The sequence below is a fragment of the Meles meles genome, chromosome 18, assembly GCF_922984935.1.
Source record: "Meles meles chromosome 18, mMelMel3.1 paternal haplotype, whole genome shotgun sequence".
NCBI classification, from domain to species: domain Eukaryota; kingdom Metazoa; phylum Chordata; class Mammalia; order Carnivora; family Mustelidae; genus Meles; species Meles meles.
In genome coordinates this window covers 40,122,817-40,146,377 of record NC_060083.1, presented here as the reverse complement: position 1 = coordinate 40,146,377, position 23,561 = coordinate 40,122,817, and the positions used below count along the sequence as shown (strand labels likewise).

General features: G+C 56.2%; 3 protein-coding genes across 4 annotated transcripts; all 3 read right to left on the bottom strand.

Annotated features, from left to right (window-relative positions):
- Positions 1 to 1,172: 1,172 nt before the first annotated feature.
- On the bottom strand, positions 1,173 to 10,337 carry HOXB6 (homeobox B6). The gene is made up of 3 exons (XM_045984908.1): positions 9,816 to 10,337; positions 3,056 to 3,580; positions 1,173 to 2,026 (listed from the first exon to the last, which is right to left on the bottom strand). The coding sequence occupies exons 2-3, from the start codon at positions 3,468 to 3,470 to the stop codon at positions 1,767 to 1,769; spliced, it is 675 nt and encodes a 224-aa protein (XP_045840864.1). The 5' UTR covers positions 3,471 to 3,580; positions 9,816 to 10,337; the 3' UTR covers positions 1,173 to 1,766.
- Positions 10,338 to 12,623: 2,286 nt separating this feature from the next.
- Positions 12,624 to 16,092, bottom strand: HOXB7 (homeobox B7). Its single transcript, XM_045984909.1, has 2 exons — positions 15,613 to 16,092; positions 12,624 to 13,482 (listed from the first exon to the last, which is right to left on the bottom strand). The coding sequence occupies exons 1-2, from the start codon at positions 16,010 to 16,012 to the stop codon at positions 13,229 to 13,231; spliced, it is 654 nt and encodes a 217-aa protein (XP_045840865.1). The 5' UTR covers positions 16,013 to 16,092; the 3' UTR covers positions 12,624 to 13,228.
- A 1,319-nt stretch (positions 16,093 to 17,411) lies between these two features.
- HOXB8 (homeobox B8) lies at positions 17,412 to 20,446 on the bottom strand. Of its 2 annotated transcripts, none has more exons than XM_045983886.1 (2): positions 19,503 to 20,446; positions 17,412 to 18,569 (listed from the first exon to the last, which is right to left on the bottom strand). In XM_045983886.1, the coding sequence occupies exons 1-2, from the start codon at positions 19,924 to 19,926 to the stop codon at positions 18,262 to 18,264; spliced, it is 732 nt and encodes a 243-aa protein (XP_045839842.1). In that variant the 5' UTR covers positions 19,927 to 20,446; the 3' UTR covers positions 17,412 to 18,261. The 2 variants fall into 2 exon arrangements, with proteins under 2 accessions (XP_045839842.1, XP_045839843.1); XM_045983887.1 differs by having other exon boundaries at positions 17,412 to 18,566.
- Positions 20,447 to 23,561: the final 3,115 nt, after the last annotated feature.

Here is a 23,561-nt window from a genome sequence, read left to right as displayed (position 1 = left end):
CCTCCTCCTCAGCACAGGCCTGGAGAATGGCAAAGCAGAATAGGGACCCCAGAGGATGTGTAGGGCTGGGGTGAAGCGGCCTAGTAGCAGGGGATAAAAGGTGGCGACCGAATCCGTGGCTGGGGTTCAGGGCTCTGGCAACTGGGGATCAAGGCAAGACGCTTTCCCCTCGTCCCCAGATACCCGCTATTACATAGGGAGGCCCCACTCGAGGCCCCTTACTGACGTCTGGGTAGTTTAACGATTTGCCCGGTGGCCCACATCTTCCCTGTAAAGGGGTTCCAAGGACCAGCGGCGCCTTGCTGAGCACGCTGGGCGGCCACAGACCACTGCAGCTGGGCTCCTTCTGCCGGGCGGCTATTTTCTTTAAAAATAAAAAAAGGGAGAGAGAGGGAGGAGGAAGAAAGGAAATAGTGTCTGCAGCTTGCCGCCTGGGTGAGGGTGAGGGTGGGGGTGGGGAGAAAATGGGTCCGTTTTTGGTTGAGGGGATGAGACCAAACCGCCCCATCACCTGGCCTCCTGCCCTCAGGTCTCCAAGGAGCCGGGGAAAGTCGTACCCTTCGCCCCGTGCCTGCCGGCCGCTTCAAATTCCCCTACTTGTCGATGAGCTCCCGCTTGAGGCGGGAAGGGGCGCCTGGAGCCTTCGGCCACGGGCAGAGAGACACCCGGTGGCCCCGACGGAGTCTCCGGAGCCAGAGGCCCGGAGCCGAGGGCCAAGGCCGGCGGAGATCAGGCCATGTGGGCAGGCCAAAGGCTTCGGGCCTCGAGAGCGGGAGGACAGAAAGGCACGGCTGCGGGGCGACACCCGCCTGGCTGTCTCTGCAGGGGCTCCGGGCTCGGGCCTTGGCGGTGTCCATCGTGCCACGGACAAACGAGGAAAAGCTTAGAGAATAAGAGGGAAACGGCCCTGCTCCATCCCCCAGGTCTGCACCAGGAGAGGCTGTTGGGAGCCCGAGGCCCGGCGGGACCGCCCCAGTCTTTATCTCAACTGTAACTTCCGAGTCGTGTCAGGCCCGCTGGGGCCGACCGGGGCTCCTGCCTTTGCTTCGGAGTTTCCGGCTCTGGGACACCAGGGTGGCCTCCAGGGTGGGGGAGTGGCAGGGGAGGAGCAGAGGTGACTGAGTGGCGAGTTTTTACATCTTTATTATTATTATTATCATCATTATTAATAATATTAATATTATTACCGAAGTATTTCACGTCCAGAGCTAAGACAAGACTACAAACACAACACATAGAAAATTAATAAAATAGAACTTTGTTTTCTTCTGAGGCTCCTCTTCTTACTTCTAGGTAGTATGTGCTCCTTCCAGTGGCTTTAGGGAGGGGGTGGGACAGAGGTCTGGGGTCAGGGAGTCTTCGAGGCCCCCTGCTGAGGGGGCTGCGAATCTACCATTGAACCGTGCATAGGGAACATGGACGAAATGAGACGCGACACGGACAAGAGCATTTTGCTCTGCTTCCAGGAAACATCAAGTGAGTCTGGTCCTCAGTTCTCACAGGGGAGCATGATGGGGCTGAAGCGGGTCCGCAGGGATGGAGGGGGCGCTCCGGGGTGCTGGATGGGCTCAGGCGACAAGGCCTCCCAGCACCCAGTGAGAGCTCTGCGGGTGGGGGCATCCAGGAGAGCGCTGGGCCCCGCCTGTCGCGTGCTAGAGAGCAGGTCCCCTGGGCTCCCCGCCCGCAGAGCCTTCTCCGGGCTCTCCGATGCCCTCGGCTCCCCACAGGCCGCTCCCCTTCGCGTCCCCCCTCCCTTTCCAGCGCCTTCACTCGGCTGGCTTCTCTTCCTCTTCCTCGGCACTGAGCTGAGAAGCGCTGAGCAGTTTGCTCTCCTTTTTCCACTTCATGCGCCGGTTCTGGAACCAGATCTTGATCTGCCTCTCGGTCAGGCACAGGGCGTGCGCGATCTCGATGCGCCGCCGCCGTGTCAGGTAGCGATTGTAGTGAAACTCCTTCTCCAGCTCCAGGGTCTGGTAGCGCGTGTAGGTCTGGCGGCCGCGCCGGCCACTGGGCCCAAAGGAGGAACCTGTTACGCAGAGAGAAGATGCTGAGGCCTGGGGTCACCAGGGCCAGAACCCCTCCCCCACTCGACCCTCAAACAGGGACTCTAGCCTGTCCCGGGATGCCCTCCACTCTTCCAGTTCCCTGCCCCCCATCCTCACTCCTCCAGCGCCCCCTCCAGATTCCCTCGGGGTCTCCCGGGCCTGTGCCTCTGGTCTCGACTCTTGGTGGGGGATGGGAGGAGAGTTTAAAATCCCACCTGAGCCTAGGGGGAGGGGCTGGGGAAGTACTGGCCAGGTGTGTCTCTTCCTGGCCTTATCTTTTCTTTCTATCTATCTGGCTCCCCCACCACCCCGTGATAGATTCCAGCCCTTAATCCGCAATGACGTGGATCGATCCAGAGTCGGCATTAACGGCTCCTCACTTTCGTGTCCCGCTAATGGACATCAATTTGGGACTTAAGGCCGACAAATAATCCAACCTGAGACCCAGGCGCCTGCTTCCCCCTCTCTCCCCCTCGGCTAGCTGCCTCTCCCTTTCTTCCCCTTCTGCCTCCCTCCTTCCTCTGACTGCCACCCCTGTCCTGGTGCCTCCTCTTTCCCCAGCCCCGAACCCCCAGGGAAACACAGTCCGGGACGGGCTCAACTCTCCCTCGCCAGCGTCACGCCGCCCCCCCCTTCCCATGACGCACTCCGTTCTTAATGGAACCGTCTTCGGGTGGGGGCTGGGGGCTGGGGGCGCGGGGTGGGGGTGGGGGTGGAAAGCCACGCCAGTGGCTGCGGCCCCTGCCCCCTCCCCTGCCCCGGAATCGGGCTCTGGCGCGGCGCTCCGGGAGAGCCCTCTCGCTCCCCCTGGCTCCCAGTGTAGCTGGGACTTTGCAAACTTTGTAACTCCTGACGGCGAGAGGACAGAGCGGGACACCTCGGGCGGGCGCCCAGTCTTCCCTTAGCTCCTAACTGAGATGCCCACCCGGCACCCCAGGGAGTGGAGGGGGGCGCTCTTTCTGTCGGGGGGGGGCGCGGAGGTCGGGGCGGCGGCGGGAGGGCTCACTCACTGTTGCACGAATTCATCCGCTGCATCCACGGGTAGACCGGGGTGGAGCACTTCTGCTCCTCGGCCTCGCCGAACACGCTCTTGTCCTGCGCACAGTCGGACTTCCGCGGCTCGGGGTGGAACCGGGGCGGCTCTTCGGCGCCCGAGAGCGCGCAGGCCGACTCCTTCTCGCGGTAGAAGGCCGGCGCCGGCCCGTAGTCGCAGGGCGCCGCACGGCCGTAGCCGCCGCCGGCGGGCGGGTAGTAGGAGGAAGCCGCAAAGCCCTTGTCCTGGCCGGGCCCGGGCCCGTAGGGCGCGGGGTAGTGCCTCAGCGGGTCCGCATAGCCGGACGAGTAGAGCGGTAGCTGGCCCAGGAAGGACTCCTGCCCGCTGGCCAGAGTGACGGGGAAGGTGGAGTTCACGAAATAGGAACTCATTGGGAGGGGAGGCGCGCTCGACCGCTGCTGCTCCGCCGGGTTTATGATTTGTTGTGTTTTATAGTCCGAGCGCCGCGCCTATTAGTAGTATATCTGAGATTGGGTTTTAGCTGAGGGGGGATGGCGAGGTGCCAGTGAGGGCCAGAAGGAAATACAACCATCTGATCCAACACTGACCAATGGCAGAGGCAGGAATTGTCAAATAGCACCCAGGAGGAGCGCAGCCCGCGCGAGGGACCCGCGCACAAACCTATCAACCTTTTTTTTTTCCCCTCCTTCTTCTCCTTCTCCTTTCTCTCGCTCCCCCCACCCCCCACCCCGACAACACAGCGCGTCCTGTTCCACCTACGTAGATCTGCGAAAGAGGCGTCTGTGCCTTTCAGGGAGGAGGGAGCATTTGGATGGAGACCACCCCATCCCCCAGTGATTAAATAAATATATCCCTCCCCTCCCCACGTAGGATTGGAAAAAGTTAATTGTGTTTTCAGTAAAGTTAACCCCTGCGTTGCTCGAGCCCCCTTCCCTCAAGGGAAGGGTGCGTAAATGTCCTTCTCCCAGTGGTGAGGAGAGAACTAAGAGAAAAGGTTTGTTTCTGGGGTTTTGTGTCGGTCGAAGAGGAGAAGAGTTCACTATTTAGCATAGTTTCCAGAAGGAGAGGCGAAGAAGAAGAAACACTCCCTTCCCCAGGTTTTGAAAACTGGTTTTTCCTATTTCTCAGGTCTACCCTGCCTCCTCCAAGCCTGGGTTTATTATCCCTGTTTCTCCTCAGCTCTTCTGGTCTGAAAGGCAGGCCAGAGCCTGCTGCCCAGAGGACCCAGAAGGCTGCGAAACGGGAGGAGGGTCTGAGCCCAAGCTTGTCTCTCTGGCTCTGGCCAGGTTAGCCTAGTCTAGGAGCTTCTTGGAAGGCTACTGCTGCTGCCTCTGCTGCCCAAGACATCCTGCCTGTTTCGGGCAAGTGCTGCTTGCTCTTGGCTCTGGAAGGGGCACTAGGGAAAGGGACTAGAGTTCTCTTCGATTCAGGGAGAGGGAGAGGAGGAGTGAGGGGTACCCCCCACCTAGGTTGTCTGATCCCTATCCTGACTGCAAATCCCCACCCTCTACCCCCCCCCACCCCAAATTATTAGAATATCCTGGGCTACAGAGTGTGAGGAATCAAAGATGTCTCAGTACGTCTGAGCACAGGGAAGAAATTGTTCCTCCTCCAATTCTGGGTCCTTAAACCCTCCTGATATTTGAGGCAATCCAAGACAACCCGGAAAGAGAGAGGCCCTTGCTCCTTTTCCAGGTCCCTCCAGAAGCTGGCAGTTCTTTTTAAAATTCTTTCCCAAGATGTGGTTTGGGTTTAGTTTTCTAAGGAGGGAGAGGTGTCCAGATCCTCCTGGGGACCCAGCAGGCAGCTTACAACTATCAGCCTGAATCCCCCTCCAGATGCTCACCACCCTTCTGTCTGTCTCTCAGCATCTCTCCAGTCCCTCATACTTGGATCTCCAACTCTGCTGCTGCACAAGCTTGGGTGTGAGAAAGAGTGCTCATCTCCATTCATTCCTTTCTCTCTCCTCTTATCTAAGGAAAATGAGCACCGAAGCCAGGCTGGAAGACTGAAGCACAATGTGTGTTCAACATCCTAACTATGCACGTGGAGGCCAAGCAGTAAAGGGTGATAACCTTAACCTTCAGACGTGGGTTCTGGAATAAGCCAGGATGTGTGACAAAAATCTGATGATAAAGGGGCCAGGCTGACTCTCTTCTTCTTTGTTCTTTGGGCTCCTTTTTGTGGGCCAGATTTGTCCACTGCAGATGGTACAAGACACTAGGGAAAGTGGTAGAGGGCCAAGGTGGTGACCAAGGGCAGGGACGTAGTTGGTTGCAAAGTGGCCTACAAGGCTCCCTGAACTCAAGACAACTTCTAGGCTATACTACTTCATGGCTGAGTGGCAATGCCTGCCTGTCCCTCCAACAACTTCCCACCAACAAACTCTGGGTGAGGGGGAGCAGTTATCAAGATTTTAAAAAACTGGAGCCTCCTAATGGTGAAGAATCTTTAGTGCCCTAGTCTAGCTGCAATTGGGGAGCATATGGTCTGGGGTAGCAAGGTCAGGAGAGTGCTGGTATGCACCCTACCTCAGTCCTGCCACTGGGGCTGGGCCTTGGACCACCTCTGTCCTGCCTCCTCCCTGGCCGCAGTGTCCCCTCCTAGAACTGGACAGTGTGGGCTTTGCGGCAGAGTCTGGACTAAGTAGGATGCCATAAGGGAGGGAGACTTCCCTGTGATAGAAGCATGAAAATAACTGCCTTATCCTTAGAGTCACAGCCCCAAATTAACCTCACCTCCGCAGGTTGCCTGTCGTGAGATGGAGCCGCAAAGGCAGGGCCTGGGCGCCTGGAGTCCAGCATGAAAGGAAATAGCGCCTCATCGCTCTTATCTAAGCCCAGAGGTATTTATGAGCGTTTATTCGTCTGATCCGTTTGTTTGGGAGAAAGAGCAGACGACGGGCAGGGCCCGGCCAGAGGCCGCCTGGTTTCTGGAGCCAGATCTCTACGAAGTTGTCTGTGGTTCGGTCCACCACCGTCTGTCTGTCTGTCTCCATGGGGGAATATGTAAATACCCAGCAAGCACAGCTGTCTGCCAGTCTGGGGTGTTCTTGCAGCCTCGCTGAGGAAGTGTGTATGTAGAAACGTGGATATAAATGCGTACCAAGTCTGAAGGACACAACAGAAGGACTGCACAGAAACCCCACAGGCAGAATTTATAATGGCGATTTTCTGTGCTGTGAATCTGAGCTCCCGTGGACGTGCACGCATTTTCATCTCCCAGGGTAATATCCAAGTTGTGTTCCACTCGCGAGCAAAATTCTCCTGTACTGGTAACCTCAGGGAGGTGTTTTGCCTTGATGGGTATGGAGGAGAGAGGGGATTGAGACACTATCCAGGCTTCCCACTTCCTCTCAGCTACACAGCTCCCCCCACCAACCTTCAGGTCACCGGGTTGTGAGCATCTTGCCCCAAACCACTCCCAGCTTGGGCTGGGGTGGAGCAAATTAAGACATCTCAACCCAGTTCTTTCCCTAGACTGTGATTCTCTGAATCTGGGGAACATAAATGTTCCCAGGGGGAGTTCTCAACCTTTGGAAGCGGTTTACGAGGGATATTGCCTTAAAATTGGCCCGACCAAGGCGCGGTACAAAGACCTCATTTCCATTATGCAAATGAACATCTTCGTCTCTGATCTTGGGGGGGGGGTAGGATTGGCGATGGCGCAGGGCTCCCTCCCCCTTCTCCCTAACCAGGTCCACCGGGTACCTAAGACCCGAAGTGTTTCAACCCCCCTGTACCAGCCGCCTTCCCTCCCTACCTGTTCTTCCCGCTGCCCACAAGAAAGAAGGGCCCAAGACTTTCCAGCAGCTCCCTGGGGGCCTCCGCACTGGGCGGGGCCTTCTGGCCGCGGAAAGTCACTCTTGCTGCCAGAAAGCTGAAAGGGCAGCTCTGGTAGTCCAGGCTCTGGAGGCGCCATAGGCGCAGGGACCGCAGCCACCGCAGCCGCCGGGTTTGCCCTCCAGCACCACCCGGCCCCCTCGACCTCGGCAGCTCCTGCAGCTCCGGGCCAGACCCTAGTCACACCTCGGCCTGCCTGGCACCGCAGGCAATTTCCTGGAGCCCCCGCCCAGGAACTGGGGCCACAGCACCTTGAAAGGAGCAGCCAGAGCTTCCTCCTGTGGCTTGAAAGCCGGAGCTAATCAGTAACCCGTGAGACAGGGGCCAATATTCAAACGCGGCAGCAGAGGCGGGTACCCCGGCCCTCGCCACCCCCTTCTGGGAAAGCAATCGGGTTAAGCGGGTGTGAGGGGTCTGGCAGGATCGGAAATCACAATGGTTTAGTTCCTTAATGATTGATCCCCCCTCCCATGCCCAGTTTTTTTCCCCAAAGCATATTTGTGTCGATTTCGCTTGAAACGATCGAGAATGGGGGAGGGGATCCACATTCACTTGCAGACACCAACAGTTTCCAGAAAATTTCGTCTCAATTCTTTCACCACGGACTCACCGGCCAAGCAACTGGCAAGACCCACCAGCCAACCGGGAGAACACAGACCCGGGTTTGTCTTTTGACAGCCGAGTGGAACTGCGGGGGCCGGCGCCTCCCCCGCTGGCCCCCTCCCTTGGTCGAAAAGAAAACCAAATAAACCTTGAACAGCCTTGGCCTCGCATCTCCCGAGCGGCCCGGATGATCCCCTCTTGAGCCTCGGAGGGGCAGGCGGGTGAGGGCTCGAGACTCTGATCCCCCGACCCTTGGGTTCAGGGCCTCCTGCCCGGGGGATGCAGTATTAGTCCTTTTTAAATATGACCTAGAAAGAGCCGCTTTCCCAGCCAGCTGCTGGGTTTGGAGCTGGGATGGGGCGGGCGAGGGCACACTTGTTCCCTAAACCATACGCGGACGGGCGGGTACCAAGATCCAGCGGAAAGCGACAATCTGGGCCGACGTGCCCCCCCCCCCCCGAAACCCGCCGAACCTGAGCAGCGGGGGCTCCAGGCGTCGGGCACGGTTCAGGAGGTGTCGCCGGGCTCGCGGCGCCGAAGTCGCATGTCTCCGAACGGACGGTAGATGGCAGCAAACCGCATAATTTGGGTCAGAGCAAACTGTCTAAGGGATGATTTATACCCCGCCAAGACTACAGGAGAAAAAGACCTTTAGTCTGGATGGGTTTGGGGAATTTTTCCTTTGAGAATAGGCCCCGAGTGTCGTGGGTGCTGGCCGAGAACTTCTCTCGCAGCGCAGCCCAGGGGTCCCCGCAGGCACCCAGCCCGGGCCTGCTTCCTGGGTATCTACCTGCACCTCCAAGGGCCCCCTTCCCGTGCCACAAGTGGCCTGCACCCCTCTTTTCTCCAGAGCGCCAATATTCCCCCTGCCCAGCCCCGTCCCCTGCAATCCCTGGGCAATGGGAAGCCCGAGCCTGAACGCTCTGCATTTGGTCTTCAAAAAGAGAAAAGCAATCACCTATTTGTGCAAACCAAAGTGAATCACAGTCTCTCCCGCCTTCCATACCCAAAGCCGCTTATCTCTCCGCTGGCAGCTTCCCCAGAAGCCCCCTCTCTCGGTTTTTAGGTTCTTTTCCCTTCTTCCACCCCACCAGCTACTTTAGGAATTTCAGTCTCCCGCCCAGCAGTTATTCACCCCCCTCCCCACCCCCAGGAGGCCTGGCTGGAGAAGGAAATCAGGCGCCTGAGGGACAGGACTAGCTAGCTGTCCGAGCTCAGAGCCAGACAGCTCACCGGTCCGGACACCATCAGGTTCCCTAACTGGGTTCTCTTCCTATTTTCTTCTTCTCTTCCCCGTCTCTCTCTCTCTCTCTCTTTGTTTTTGTTTTGTTGTTGTTGTTGTTGTTGTTTACAAGCTTAAAACACCACAACACGCTCAACAGCTTCTCCACAATCAACACGTTTGGTTCCAGGAAAGTTTGAAATGTTTCCACTCCAGACACACACATGGCAATTTTCTCCACCGAAATCCACACGCCCGTGCCAATAAAACACAAGTAACAGAATCAATATCGCACAGAAACCAACACGCTGTAACCTACCGCATTAAAAAACCACAAAACTGTCTCCCTGCAGAGCGAGGCTCCCTCCTGCGGGAGTGGCGAGAGACCTGGGCATTCTCGGGCTGCCTTCCTGGGGGGAGGGGGGTCTCCCTCCATTTGGGTGCCTCCACCCACGGCCCTTTACTTTCAGAAACGTCTCCGATGGGAGATAATGAGCATTTCTCTGTGAATTGTTCTCTCTCTTGTCCCTAGCCGCCGCCTCCTCGCCCTCTCGGGCCTCTGCGGAGACTCCAGGCCCTCCAGAGATCAGGACGTCCCTCAGCGCCACCGCCCCTTGTGCCAGTGCCGCCGAGAAACCGCCGATACCCACGCCTGGCAAGAGAACTGCGCGGGGGGCAACTGGGGGAGGCCGGGACAAGGGAGGGAGAGTGGGAGGGGGAGGTGGCGCACACCCACAGAGGTCGTAGTAACCGGCTTCTGGGGCGCCCTGCAGCCCAGGCACCCCATCTTCTCTTTCAAACCCCCCTCACTTGAGCCTCCTCTCCCAGCTTAAAAAGGCATCTCAGAGCTCGCCTCCGTGGCCCCTTTCGGTTCCTCCTCCCATCTTCCCTGCCTTGGCTCCCCCTCCAGGAAGCAGCCACCCCCTCTCTCTCCGCCACCGAATTTCCTGGGAAGCCTCTCCCTGCAGCGCCCAGAGGTGGGGTTCAGCCCCGTCTTGGGGTGGGGGTGAGAGGGAGACAAACCTAAGCTCCACCCCCTACAAAATCGGTGCAAAAGAATAAGAAGAGAATTGTAGAATCTCCCTTACCTTTGTAGACCTTGAGATTTCTTCCCTCCGATTGAAAGAGGTGAGGAGGAAGAGGGGCGGAAAGCGTTTTGTTTCTTCTTCATCTTCCAGATAATATTGTCCCAACCTGAGAGCCGTCGCTTCCCCTTCTCTGACTTGGGAGAGAGGGTGTTTCTCTTTTCTGATATTTGCATAGAAAATGGAGTAAGTTCTGGCTTTGAAAAATGGTATCAGCCTGCAGTCCTGGGCAGATTGTCCATTTACCCTCCATGATGACTAAAATCCCAGATCAGCAAGCAAATCAACTTAGAAATTAAAAATTATTTTTGGTTCTCTCTTTTGTGTAATTCCCACTCCTCCTCCTCCTTCTCTCTCTCTCTCTCTCTCCCTCTCCCTCTTCTTTCCTCTCCCTCTCTCTTCCTCTCTCTCTTTTGCTTTATCGAGCTGATACTGAAGTATAAAAATATCAAGAGGCTGGAGCCCTGAAGGACGACAGTGCTCCGACCTAGGTGTGGTGTCCAAAAGAATGCTGCATTATAACCACCAGGGAAATGATAAAAAGTTCATGTTCACGATCGCCCGGCCACATGACCGGCGCCGGCCAATCGCTGGATTCAACCACTCATAAACTTCTATCACAAAGTTGTAAATTTTCATAAAACAACAAGGAATTTATTGCATTTCTTCATGGCTGCTCCACCAGCAACCCTTTTCTCGGTCGCCATCTTCTTTTCTTCTCCTTCTCGCTATTTGGGGAAACCCCTGTCTGAGAAAGGGTGAGATTTGGGGTTCAGGGAATCAGGCGGAGGAACCACAAGGGTCCATCTGGGAAGGGGATTCTTTCCAGAACCTCCCTATTCTCGCAGGAGCTCTGCCCCCCTCTTCTAGTAAGAATTCACCCCAAATCCTCCACACAGGGGCTATTCTAATACAGTTTTGGGGTGAGTCGGGAGTAACGGCCACGGGTATCCAGAATTGCCACTTGCATCAGGGCAAAATGAAGGCTTCAGTGCCCCCTCTCCCTCTCTGAGTGCCCCTCTCATTCTCAGTCCTCTAGATGGCGGGACCCCCACCTGTGAGGCTTGTAGCATTGCAGGTGTGGGGGCCCTAGATCCCCTAGGGCCTGTTTTTTCTGCAGGGGAAGAAAGGCGGCCCTGAGAGAGGCCAAGGTTCTTGCCTCTGCTCCCCAGAAATTGTAAGAGGGTGAGGCTGGATCCCTGCTTCTCCTGCCCAAGTGCCCACATGCCCGGGATCCCAGTGACGGCTCCATGTACTCTCCTGGGGGTTCTGCAGTCATGAATGGGGGGAACTGCAGGTTCAGGGGACTTTTACTTACAAATTCAAATTAAAGAGATTCTACTAAAACTTGGTTCCATTCCAACCTGCTTCCCCCTTTCTGTCCCCAAACCTGTTCTTTGCATTTAAATAATCCAAGGTTTATCATCGAATAAATTCTAAAAATCAGCTCCACAGCTCTAGATGCATAGGGGCTGTCCTCCAGGTTTATGTTCCTCAATCAAGCGGTGTTTTGGAGGGAAAAAAAAAAAAAAAAAACAACCACCATCACCAAACAAAATTCACCCCGTGTTTCCCAGGTCCCCTGAAATATTCCTGTATTTTTGAATTGAGCTACCAGCGCCCAAATGCAGGAAACGAAATAACATCCCCCCAAAAATGTTTTCTGTCTTTTCTCTCTTTCTCTGCACTCTGGAGAAGATTCCAGGTCGCCGGCAGCGCGGACCGCGGGCAGCAAGGCGCGGAGGAAGCCGGCGGAGCTTGGCGCCGGGCGCGGCCGGCCTCCCAGCCGCCGGGGATGCGGCCACACTAGCCGGGTAAACTTGCCCCGCTCAGGATCCCGTTCTCAGGGATCATCCACTCCTCCCCCACAATTCAAAAATTTTATTTGGATCGTTGTGTTAATTTAGAATGAGATAAATGGAAGTAAAATAAGTTGAAATAAAATAACCGAGTAGGTCTTGCGGAAAATGCTTGCCGAGGGAGCGGAAACCGGGAGCGCTCTCGGGTTGGAGGCCTCTTTGGACCGGCGGGGGAGCGCCTGCTCGCCGGCCTGGCTTCTGCCCAAAGCCGCCCAAGAAACGGGAGTGGATCTGGGTGCACACCTTCCCTTTCCTTCCACTCTTCCTTCCTGTGGGCCTAATACTGTGGATTTCAGCTCGGTTTTGTGCCCCAGCCGCACCACCAAGCCGCAGCCTAGTTTGAAGGCCTGGATGAGGCAGCGTTTGCAAACGGAGGGGGTTTTGTTTTGTGAATGGGTGTGTGACCCAGCCTGTGGGCTCAGGGATGTGTTTACTTGGGGGCAAATGTGAATCTGTGTTTATAAGCCGATGTGTGAATGTACATCTGTATGTATAAATGTCTCTGTCAGTGAGTGTGAATGTGTGTTTACTTGAGAGTGTGTGTGAACATGAATGCATGCATTCCAGTGTACAGTTGGGATGGGTGAATGAATGCCTGTATGTTTATTTATGGATGTATGAATATGGGGTGTTTGTTTGTGACTGTAGGTGACAATGTATAGATTTACTCACGTGATGTCAGCCTGTAAATAGGTGTGATTTGTGCATTTGTGTATGTCAGTATGTGTAAAAGAATGTAAAGGGAAGTATGTGTGTCCTATGGGGGTTCCCTCTGGGCAGCCCTCAGAGTCAGGAGCACTGGGAAAAAGGGCAGACCCCAGCGCAGAAAGAAATGACTAGCAGCAGAAGTTGGAGCCAAGGGGCTCTGGGACGCTTGGCTCACCCAGAGCCCCCGCCCCAGTTTTAGGGAAAGACAGAAAATAGGTCTTCTGTTCATTTTTAAATTGTGTTTTATTTCTCCATCCTTCAGGTACACATACAATGTAAAGGGGATCACAGGGGCTGGTGGAAGCAAGGAGCATGTGGTAGGCCAGGGGCACAGAAGGGACACTTGAGCTAGTCGGTGGGTCCATGGGGCTCCCTAAGGCCCCTTCCCTGCTTCTACGGGTAAGGTGGCTGGGGGTGGGGGGGGCTCAGGAGGACAGGGAACCACACACCTTAGTCCAGACCCACAGAGCACAAAGACAGCATCAAAGAAAGAGGCTTACAAAACAGCAAGATTTTTACAAAGACCTTACAATAGCGATATAGAAAAGGGGAGGCAGAAAATCTAGAGAACAGGTAGGTAGGTGATGTTCCTCCCATCGCATACAAAACAAACCCACCCGGTTTTTCTATAGGTAGTATGGCGTGGTTTTTTTTGTTGGTTTGTTTTTGTTTTTGTTTTTCAGTGTTAAGAAACCAAAATTCCACCGTCTCTCCTTAAATTTTAAACTGCTTTCCACTATTTAAATAGTTTTCCCCCTCCCTATTTAATTTGAGTTTCCTGGTTCAGTTCTCAGAGCTGGGCTTCAGCCCTCTCTCTCCCTTTCTGGCTCTCTGCCCTTTCTCTGGCTCTCACTCTTCCTCCTCCTCCTCCACCTCGGCCTTGTCCTGGCCAGTGGCCCCAGGGCCCGCGGTCTTGTTCTCCTTTTTCCATTTCATGCGCCGGTTCTGGAACCAGATCTTGATCTGTCTTTCAGTCAGGCAGAGCGCGTGCGCGATCTCGATGCGCCGCCGCCGTGTCAGGTAGCGATTGTAGTGAAACTCCTTCTCCAGCTCCAGGGTCTGGTAGCGCGTGTAGGTCTGGCGGCCTCGCTTTCGGTCAGTTCCTGCGCACAGTATTTAAAGGAGAATAATCAGTGCGTGTGGGAAAAGCCACAAGACGGCTCACTTCTTCATAGACTCTTAGGTTTGGGGTCAGTGGGTGGAAGAGCCCGTTTCCCCAGTAAACCAAAGTCTTACTTCCCACACCCCTCAGCGTGTGCCTTCCCTCTTCCCTCAACGTGCAGGACTTTCTAGAGGCCTCCTGAGGCAGACATCCCCACTGGTCACCCAGAAAGTCTTCCAGACTAGGGCTCCTGAACCCGAGATTTAACCGGTTAGCTTTTGAAGGCCCTGTACCTGAGGAGTGTTATGTGGGATGAAGGAAGGTCAATCTTCCCATCACCCCTGGGACCAGGCACCCTAAGACTCCCCTTTTGGATACAGACTCTGATGACCTTTAGGTAAGAGGCCACGGAAACCATGCAGGTGGAGTGGGGCTCTAGGCCTGGCCTCAGTGCTTTTCCCAAAAAGAAAGGAAACAAAGAGGCTCACAGACCCAATCTCTCTCTCTCTCTCTCTCTCTCACTCACACACACACACACACACACACACACACACACACAGCCTGCTGTGGAATGAGGAGGTGAGAATCTGCAGATTTCCTTGGAGCTTGGAATCCGCCTGAGAGCAGGAGCCCTATGATGACTCTTTCCAGTGAGTGGCTCAGGTTCAGACAGGGACAGGCTGTCCTGCCTGCCCACCTGCCCAGACAACCCAGTTTTCCAAATCAATCTCTGGGCCTCCAGGAAGGCACAGGAGAGACAGCAGCCTGATTTGGAGTGGAACATGAAGTATCTGGGGGGGGGGGGGGGCTGAAAGGCAGAGGTGAGCTTTCCAGGTTAGGGCAAAACCCTGAGGAGCCTTGGGGGAGGGCGTACTGGGGGAGGGGCTGGTGCCAGCCCTCCCGGGAAGTAGACAGGGGAGGAGGGCCTAGGGGCCCTAATTTCAACTCAGATAAAAGCCAAGCTGAAATGTTTACGAGCAGAAAAATTGGGGCTTTGATAAATCAACTGGAAAGGCAATTGAATTATGGAGCAGGTAATGGGGACCGTGACCACCAATACTGATGGTGTAAGAGCTGGGCTCCTTCTGACTGGACTGGGGAGCCTCGGACCACAGTCTTGGGCTTTTTGAACCTTGGAGTTGGTCCACGAGCCCAGGGCAGCATGAAGAAAGATGTCTGGTTCAAGCTAGTCAGGAAACCCCACAGAGCCTGGGTCTCTTGGGGCTTCTGAAGCAGCTGGCTCAGTGGCCTGCACTCTCTAACTCGTGATGCGGCTCCCATGGAGTCCTAGACTCTCCCCTAAGAGGACAGTCAGCCTTCTGGAATGAAACCTGCAAACTTGCTGGCCAGTTCTCCAGGGGGCACTTAGGAGCCCGAGGCGGGCACCTGAGGAAGCCAGCTGTACTCCTGTGGGGCTTCTGACCCCTTCTCTAGTTCTGCTTCCCCCTTCCCAAGTTCACTGGGGGGTCAGGAGTCTCATCTCTGTTGGCCTCAGCCCCCCTCTCTCCACCTGCCTCTCTGGCTCTGTGTCCCTGGCTGGATCTTCATCTCTTCTCATACCCCCTCCTTCCGCCAAGCCTCTAGAGCCCACCTCTAATTGTCCAGAAGGGAATAATGGGGGAGCGGGGTTGGCTGGGAAAGAAGGGGGAGGGGAGAATTGCTCGGCGCTGCGGGCCCCCTCCCCCAGACCTTCAAGCTGGGGCTGGGGGACACACCCAGAGCTGAGATCCCCGGCGGGGGAAGGGAGAAGGGAGGGGGGAGACCCTAATGGCTATTCTCTGCAAAACCCAGCCTTCTTCCACAAGACAAACGGCCTCGTCTCCAGCCCGTGCCGGCGCGGCTGATAAATATTTAAAGCTAAAAGGCCAGGAGGAAAGGTGGGGGGCAGGCGGGGGGCTCGGAGCGCCAAGGCGTCGGCGGAGAGAGATCCGCCGAGGGAGCAGGAGGAGCCTGAGAGCACCGAGCAAAAAATGGGGGTGGGGGCGGCGCGCCGGGCTGCCGCGTCCCCAGGGCCGACCTCCCACCGGGAGCACTCTGGACGCGGAAAGGAGCACTTGGCCGGGAAGGGGGCGCCTTCCGGGGAATGTGCTCGGGCCACTGCGGCTCGGGATGGCTCGGTGCGCGGCGTTACCTGAGCTTCGCATCCAGGGGTAGATCCGGAAGTTACTCTCGGCCGCCAAGTCCGAGTCCCTCTGCTCCTTGGCGCCCGCCGCCTTGGCGGAGTCGCCGGGACACACCCCGGAGAGGTTCTGCTCAAAGGGCGCGCAGTGCATGTTGAAGGAACTCGGCTCGAGCCCGTAGCCGGCCGCGTAGACGCCGGCTGCACTCTGGCCCGCCATGCCCCCCCCGCCGGGGTACAAGCCCTGCATCGAGGCGGCGAAGGAAGCGCCCGAACCCGCTCCATAGCCCGGGCGCTGGGGGTTGGAAGCAAACGCGCAAGAAGTTTGTTCAGGGAAGGCTCCGGTAGCGAAAACCGAACTTGCGGCTGGATATTTAGAAAATAAAGCATTCGCATAATACAATGAACTCATAATTTGGCCGGATGATTTGTAGGCAGGGACGTTTTAGTGTCGGTTTTACGAGATTCCTTGATATATTACAGAATTAGAGTCCAGATTTACACCAAAAAGGACCCCCTTTTTCCTCTCCGGACCACGTGACCCCACCCACGTGACGCCCGCTCCGCCAATGGCCGCGCAGCCTCCCCACGGCTCCCGGTAATGTGGAAAAAATTGTGTGGCGTTAGATTTATAAAATATGATCAATAATGAATGGGAAAGCCAAGCCCTGTGGATTGGGGCTGGGGGCTCAAGGGCCGCTGTCGACCCCCTTGGGCTGGAGGCAGCTTGCAGGCGAGATTTGGGGAGGAAGGGATGGAGTGGCAGGGAAAATAAATAACCTCGGAGCGATCCGTGTTGTCACCCCCCCGCCCCCCCCCGTTACCCGACGAGAAACAAATGCAGGGATCGCCCGCAACTGGGTGGGTGGGGGCAGGTCACGTCTTTATTAATCTGGGCCAGTTCAGCCTGGCTGGGCCTTTGGGGGAACTTGGTCCAGTCCTCCCGAGGTGAGGAGCGGAGGTGAGCCCGGCTTCTTGCTCGCTCTCGGTGCCCCCAGACATACAGGCAGGAATGGAGGGAGGCTTCGTGGGTGCTCCTACAGGCGCGGGATCCAGCCCACGGGCTCTGGATGATGCGTTTTCTGGTGGCTTAAAAAAAGGTGGGGGGGTTGAAAGTGTAAAAGGAAGGGGGTGGGGTGAGGTGGGTGGGAAGAGAAAGGAAGCCAGGAAGGCGGCCTGGGTATACTGCTCTCCTGGTTCCGGGAGGCGGATGCCTCAAGTAGAGCGTGGCTGCCGGAGAAGCAGGGGCAGCGAAGGAAGGAAGGCGGCGAGCCACGACCTCGGCGCTGGGCGAAGGTGGCCAAGTCATAGAGAAGGAGAGGCGGGGGAGAGCATCTCTCCTCTCCTCCTGCTCCCCCTACCCACCCAATCCGGGAAAAATAAATGTATAAGCTTGTTCAGCGGCCCTGCACTCCACTTGTATCCACTCACCCCCACATAGGCACAGACAGGAGAGGGCCCACAGAAACAAAGGGGGAGGTGGAGTGGGCATACAGCCGCCAGCCCGGGCGCATCTCTTCGGCGTGGCCTCGGCGCCTAGGTCTTGCGCCCGCAGCCTCGGAACGCGAAGGGAGGGGGTTTCTCTGGGCTCCCCTCCCCCGTTCCCTCTCCTCCAATCAGGCGCAGCCGCCTCCCTCACCCCCTGCGCCCCTGGGCCAAGGGACTCGCACCACCTGCCTCCAGCCCCCGCCCCCTCCTCTGGGCTGCCTGGCCTGGCGGGCGCAGGAGCCCGGTGACCGGCTCCCCCCAGCTCTGCAAGGCGCCGGGGGTTAAATGAGGAGCGCGGGCCCGGCCAGTCTCGGGTTCTCGCTTGTAAACTTTATTGTAACTCTTCCGCCCTTTTCAGGCGCAGACAACAGAACAAAGTATAGAGGAACAACAAAATATATAATTAGCCCTCCCACCCCCCAATAAAGCAATTCACGGATACAGGATACATTCTCTTCACAGTAAACCTAAGAACACTTTTAACAATTGCCCACAGCGCGCATGCTAACTAAAGTAACCTCTTTTGAGAAACACTTAAGACGAAATTGCCAAACCAAAGGGGGGGGGGGGTTGGGAGGAAAAGAGAGAAGCAAGAGAGAAAGCCAGCGAGCTAGGGACGGCAGCGGGGAGAGAGGGGTTGGGAGGGGGAAATGAGGACGGAGAGAGAGAGAGAGAAAGAGAGAGAGGAGAGAGAGAGAGAGAAGAGAGAAGGAGAGGGAGACAGAAAGAATTACGGCGTGAATAGGCAGTTTCATGTTGTTGGGAGAACTTAGCAGAAATCGGTACCTCGGTCATTACAAAGAAGCACGTTCAAAGGAAAAAAGACCATTGCACAAGGAGGCTTTTTACACGGGGCGGGGACGTGGGGGGCTCAGCCAGGCCGCAGCCGCTCACCCTCGCAGGGCGAAGGAGTTCTTGCTTAAAATCCTTTTCTTTCCCCCCCGGCCCCCAAGAGAAGGGAAGGAGATCCACGGTAGCTCACACACAGAAGCTATTACGAGATACTACCACTAGCGGGGACTGGCGCGGCGGGGGACGCTGCGGCGGGAGGCCGGGCTCCCGGCCCCGCTCGCGGGGCCAGAGCTCTCTCGGCGGGGGCGGGCGACGGCCGTGGCCTGGTCGGGGGACCCACGGACGCAGGGCGGCCGCGGCCCTGGCAGTCCCAGCTGGAGCCTACTTCTTATCTCCCTTTTGCGCGTCGCCCTCGTCTGCCGCCTCCGGGGCCCGCTCCAGCTTCTGTTTCTCCAGCTCCTCCTGCTCGCATTTGCTGCTGGGGAACTTGTCTTTGTTGTTCTCTTTTTTCCACTTCATCCTCCGGTTCTGGAACCAGATTTTGACCTGTCTCTCTGTCAGTCCCAGCGCATGCGATACCTCGATCCGCCGCTTGCGAGTCAGATAGGGATTAAATAGGAACTCCTTCTCCAGCTCCAGGGTCTGGTAGCGGCTGTAGGTCTGTCGGCCTCGCCTGCGTCCGGCGGCTGCTGGGAATGGGGGAAAAGGCGAGACAGGGTGGGGGGGGGAGGGGAGAGTGGGGGAGGGGGCAGAGACAGAGAAGGTTGGAAGATTCGTGAACCAGCCTGGGAGACCAGTATAATAAGGGAAGGGGACCTTCTATCCCGTGCAGGGGCGGGGGCGCTGGGAGGCCGCGGTCAGCGGTGGGGGGGGTGTGTGTGTGTGACGGGAGTGGGGGTGGTGGTGAGAGGGATCAGACACCACTGACTCTAAGGGAGCCAGAAAGGGGTAGCCCCCTCCTCTGGTAACCAGCACCAGAGGGTTGGGGGGGGCTAGTTCAAATCTATTAAAAGTGTCATAAACTTTATAAGGAAGGGTGTGAAGGAGGGGGAGGGGGGAAATATGAATTTAAAAAGCCGGGACTGGGACGAGTGGACCCACCTTGAAAAGCCCCCAGAGCCTCTGCCCCAGAAGAAAAGTTTCTTCAGGGTAATTAAACTATAAAGCAATTGAGAAGTGCAAAAGTTGAGCGCCCCCACTCCCGCCGCCCTCTCTCCACTACCCCCATAAAGCAGTAAAAGGGGGGAAAGGATGAGAAGAAGAAAAGTAAGGCAGGGTGAGGGGTTTATGGATTCAGGAAATGTCGCTTAGCGACCCCCCTTCAAGGAAAACAAAAAAAGAAAGGAAGGAAGGGAGGGAGGAAGGAAGGAGGGAGGCAAGGAAGGAAAGAAGGAAAGCAGGGAGGAAGGAAGGAAAGAAGGAAGGCAAAGAGGAAGAAAAGGAGGAAGGAAGGAAGGGAGGAGGAAGGGAGGGAGGGAGGAAGGAGGAAAGAAGTGGGAGGCAAGCGGAACAGAGCAGGCAGGTCTTCCAGGAGCTGGAGGAAATGCTCCCGGCCTGCCCGGCCCCCTGCCCGGCCTCAGGCCCTCCGCTCTCCCTTCCCGCCGGCCCCGACGCGAGCTCACCTTGCGGGCGCATCCAGGGAAAGAGCTGCGTGGGCGATGGGCTCTGCTCTGAACCCTCGGCCTCCTCGCCCAGGCCGCTGGCTGCGGCGAGCTTGCAGTCGGCGTACTGCACCAGGTCTGGATCCTGCGCCCCGAACAGGCTCTGCCGCTGCAGCGGGTCGTAGCCGTAGAAGTTGCCCGGGTCCCCGTGGCACGCCACGGCGCACGGGTTCTGCTGGTAGGGAGCGGTGGACAGCGACGACGGCCCGTGGTAGAACTCCTGGATTTGCGACGGGTGCTGGAAGCTGCCGCCGCTGCTGGGACCGTACACCACGGTGGGTCGGCCGCCCAGATCCTGGGCGAAGCCGCAGTCATAATAATTGGGGCGCAGGGACTCCCCGGTTTTGTATTTGGAGAACAGTGAGTTGACGAAATAAGAGCTCATTTTATTGAATTTTGAGGCGGCGGCGGCGGCGGCGGCGGCTGTAGTTGGGGGCTGTTGGGGAGGGGGTGGGGAGGGGGAAAGGGAGGGAGAGAGAGAGAAAAAAACGCGGATTCGCCGGCTCCTAGTCACCCTCGCCAGGAAAGGAGAGGGAAAGGGAGGAGGGGGGGGAAAAAGAAAAGAAAGAAAAGGCGAAGAAGATCTCAAAGCCGCCACACTTTTTGTGATTTCCAGGAATAGAAAAGGACAGCGAAGCCTCCAAAAGTCTAAGCTTGCATGGCAGCCGCGGCTCGCTCGCCCTCCCCCCACCCCCCACCCCCCAAACAAAAATATACCGCCACTTAAAGAGGTCCTCGCTTTACATTTCGAAGAAGGGATGCCAGTTCATAAACAGTTTTCGGTGATTTACTTCCCTGCAAATGAGTTGTTTCATATTTTGCACTGTCTTTTCATGATCATTTGCATCCATTAGAGACACCGCATCCTATTGGCTTCTCCGTACTCCTCCCGGACAGAACGCAGAGCGAGGGTGCGAGCGAGAGAGAGCGAGAGCGAGCGAGAGAGAGAGCTAGAGCGAGAGAGCGCCAGGGAGTGAGGAGAGAGCGGAAAAAAAAAAAAAAAAAAAAAGGAGGGGAAGGGAAAAAAAAAAAAAAAACACCCAGGGAGAGCAAGGAGGAGAGGGGGAGAAGAGGGGGAGAGGGAGTGGGGGTGAGAGAGAGAGAATGAATACGGATTAAATCTGTTTAACTACCTACATTAATGAGATATCTCTCGCCTCACAACAAATCAAATACCTTCGCAGACCACCCCCAAAGACTGATGTGGGGGCGTCACGGAAAAAAACACGCACACACACATATACACAACGCGCCAGGCGTAGGCACGCTGTTAATTTCGCGATTTTAACGAGGCAGTTGGAGTCTTTTTAAATGTCAGGGTCGCTTCGGAAAAATGTAAAAGAACACGGTTTAATTGCGCCGAGTTTTAAAAGGTCCTATAAATGTAATTGGTATTTTAATACAAGTTATCAAATCATACAGCTTCCTCTCCTAAACATATTTTCAAACAAACGAGGTAGTCATATTTAAGGCTTTAATGATCAATTTTCTTATTATTGATAAAGGTTTAACTATCGTGTGAAGGGAATTGGCTGGGTAACCGGCCCCCCAAAAACGGCCGTAAACTCTTTAACAAACTATAAAATGCAATAAAGCCGGAGTCTGTTGTTGTTTATGCCGCAGCGCATAAAAGCTGTTAGCATTTTACGAGTTCTTTCCTCTACAGCTATAAAATTGCAGCTTCGACCGCCCCGCCGCCCGACTGCGGCGCGGTGGGGGTGACCAAGCCGAAATGAGAACGGTGATGGGTTTTTTCGGCGCAAACGGTGACTTTTCTGAGATTTTCACCACCTTCAGCTGTGGCCAGCACCTGCCCCTACCCCCTTCTCGGGAGCCCCCAAACCACCTCCTCTCTGCCCCACCCAGGCACTCACCCACTTTCCCTCATTAAACAAACAAGCAAGGATTTTCTTTGGAGAATGGTCCTGGCAGGCCATGAGGACGCAGAAGGAGGGGAGGAAAGAAACTTTCTGGTTAATGGGCAGTGGTAGAAGCAGGGAGCAAAGTTCGCCCAGCAACCGCCCAATCAGCAGTTTTGCACGACCTCCTTGGCCTGGAGAGAGGTGCTGGGATGGGGAGGAGGGTCTCCAGTCAGCGCCTCGGGGGAACCAACTTTGTGTGATGCGAGTGAGGCCTGGTGCCACCGGCAGGATGACACCCAGCTGGACAGTCCCACTCCTGCACCCAGGCCTTGAGTCTTGCTAGCCAAGCTCAGCTGGTTCCCCACTTTCCAGGCCAGCCCTGCACACCTTTTGTGGCACCCTAGTGTGATGGGGCACCACGGAGCCCAACAGCACATCAAAGGGAGGGAAGGGCCAGGAGGCCGCTGTTGGACACTGAGGCCCAGGTGCTTGGTCTTGAGGCTTGCCATCCTATCCTCTCCTTGGCTCTAGGTAGAGGCTGCAGAGTGTATGCATGGGGGGGGGGCACCTTTTAGCTTTCTGAGTCCGTTGAGCCACCATCACTACCTAAACTGACCTTGGGATAGAGGGAATTTGGATGGAGCAAGCCCACAGAGTCCCCCCATTTTCTCTCCTCTCCCCTTGGGGAGCCTATAGTCAAACCCAACTCTCTCTCCAGACCTGAGGTCCTGGGGCCTGCTGAGGCACAGCCTACAGGGCTGAGCTGTGTGGGTACCACACTCTCCTGCCTTTGCCTTCCCCAGCCTTCCTGGCCTACTGAGGGTGGTGGCCAGATTTTCCAAGGTCCCAGTCCTAGGGTCCCAACCAATGGCCTCCTGAATCAGTTCACTGGCCAAGGAAAGGAAAGAAAGAAGGGAGGGAGGGAGAGGGAGAAAGAAGGAAAATTTCTAGTAACAAAGGTAGAGGCTTCACAAATACATCCAAGCCATTGTTTATTCACCAGAGGGTGGTTTGCTTTGGGAAGGGTGCTTTGGTGGGAGGGGGGATCCCATTTACCCCAACCTTTGTAAAAATGAAACCATCAGCTTTTTCCAAGAGGAAGTTCCCAGTAGAGCCACCGGGTCCTTCAAAAGTAAATTGGGAGAATGGGAAAAAGGTTGAAAGGGAAGAAGGGAATGGAGAAGAGGAGGGAAGAGAACCAGGGTCTTGGATTCTCAGTGCAAGGCTGAGGGGGCGGTGAGGCAGCGGAAGGCACAGTTAAGTTGTTGCCGAAGAGAACATTTTTATCTAGTGCGGGGGATTTTATGGTCATGATTTGAGGACTCACCGGTGAGGTAGAAATTCAATGGCTTGTTCTAAATCATCCCTACACCGTGCCAGAAATTCCTGATGGAAGGAAAATGTTTCTATTATAAGAAAAAACAAGAAAGAGCGAGAAGATAATTTATAAACACCCAACGGAGCGCAGATTTATTAGAGAAACTCAACTTGAGAAACTCCGCTTGCCTCTTTGCACCAGTTCCTGGGGGAAGAGAAGAGAGACCGTGGCGGGGCTAATTTTAAGGAGGGGGGCGGTGTGCGTGTTTCGCAGGCAGGTTTGTCCGGATGGGGGGCACGGATCAGGCTGGGCCGGGAGGAAATGGAAGATTTGGAATTAAAAGAGTTATGGGCATACAGCGCGCGGGTCTCAGAAGGAAAATTGCCCGAGCCCAGGCCTCCAGGTGCTAAACTGCGAAAGGACCCTTGTCCCCTAGGCTTGCCGGGGCCGCCGCGCACTGAGCCCGAGCTCTCACCTGGGAACCACGGAACGCCGGGAGAACCGAGCCCCTGCTTCCTGCCGCCGTGCCTACCCCCACATCCATCCGGAAAACGCACACTTTTTTGGCTGCCCAACTTGGGGCGCGCAGAACAACCGAGAAAACATACGAGACCTCCCCACGCCTGCCCTGCCGTTCTGGGGAGCCTCTGCCCCGCGCCTGGATCACCCGGCGCGCGCCCAGCCCCGGCCGCGTACAAAGGCTGTGAAGCCTCTGTCCGTGCTGATCCGCCCCGCCGGCTTTGGGCACCTCCTAATCCGCACCAAAGCCCAGGATCCATGCCACCCCCCCATGTTGTACCCCTATACCCCGGGCTGGCTCACCCGGTTCCCTCTGCTGCT

What these genes read in the sequence shown, in the direction of transcription:
- HOXB6 (XM_045984908.1), bottom strand. Translation starts at nt 3,470, where the DNA reads ATGAGTTCCTATTTCGTGAACTCCACCTTCCCCGTCACTCTGGCCAGC. An exon ending in GCGGATGAATTCGTGCAACA is followed by an intron (nt 2,027 to 3,055) that starts GTGAGTGAGCCC and finishes TCTGCGTAACAG; the next exon opens with GTTCCTCCTTTGGGCCCAGT.
- HOXB7 (XM_045984909.1), bottom strand. Translation starts at nt 16,012, where the DNA reads ATGAGTTCATTGTATTATGCGAATGCTTTATTTTCTAAATATCCAGCC. An exon ending in CCCCTGGATGCGAAGCTCAG is followed by an intron (nt 13,483 to 15,612) that starts GTAACGCCGCGC and finishes TACTGTGCGCAG; the next exon opens with GAACTGACCGAAAGCGAGGC.
- HOXB8 (XM_045983886.1), bottom strand. Translation starts at nt 19,926, where the DNA reads ATGAGCTCTTATTTCGTCAACTCACTGTTCTCCAAATACAAAACCGGG. An exon ending in TCCCTGGATGCGCCCGCAAG is followed by an intron (nt 18,570 to 19,502) that starts GTGAGCTCGCGT and finishes CCCCATTCCCAG; the next exon opens with CAGCCGCCGGACGCAGGCGA.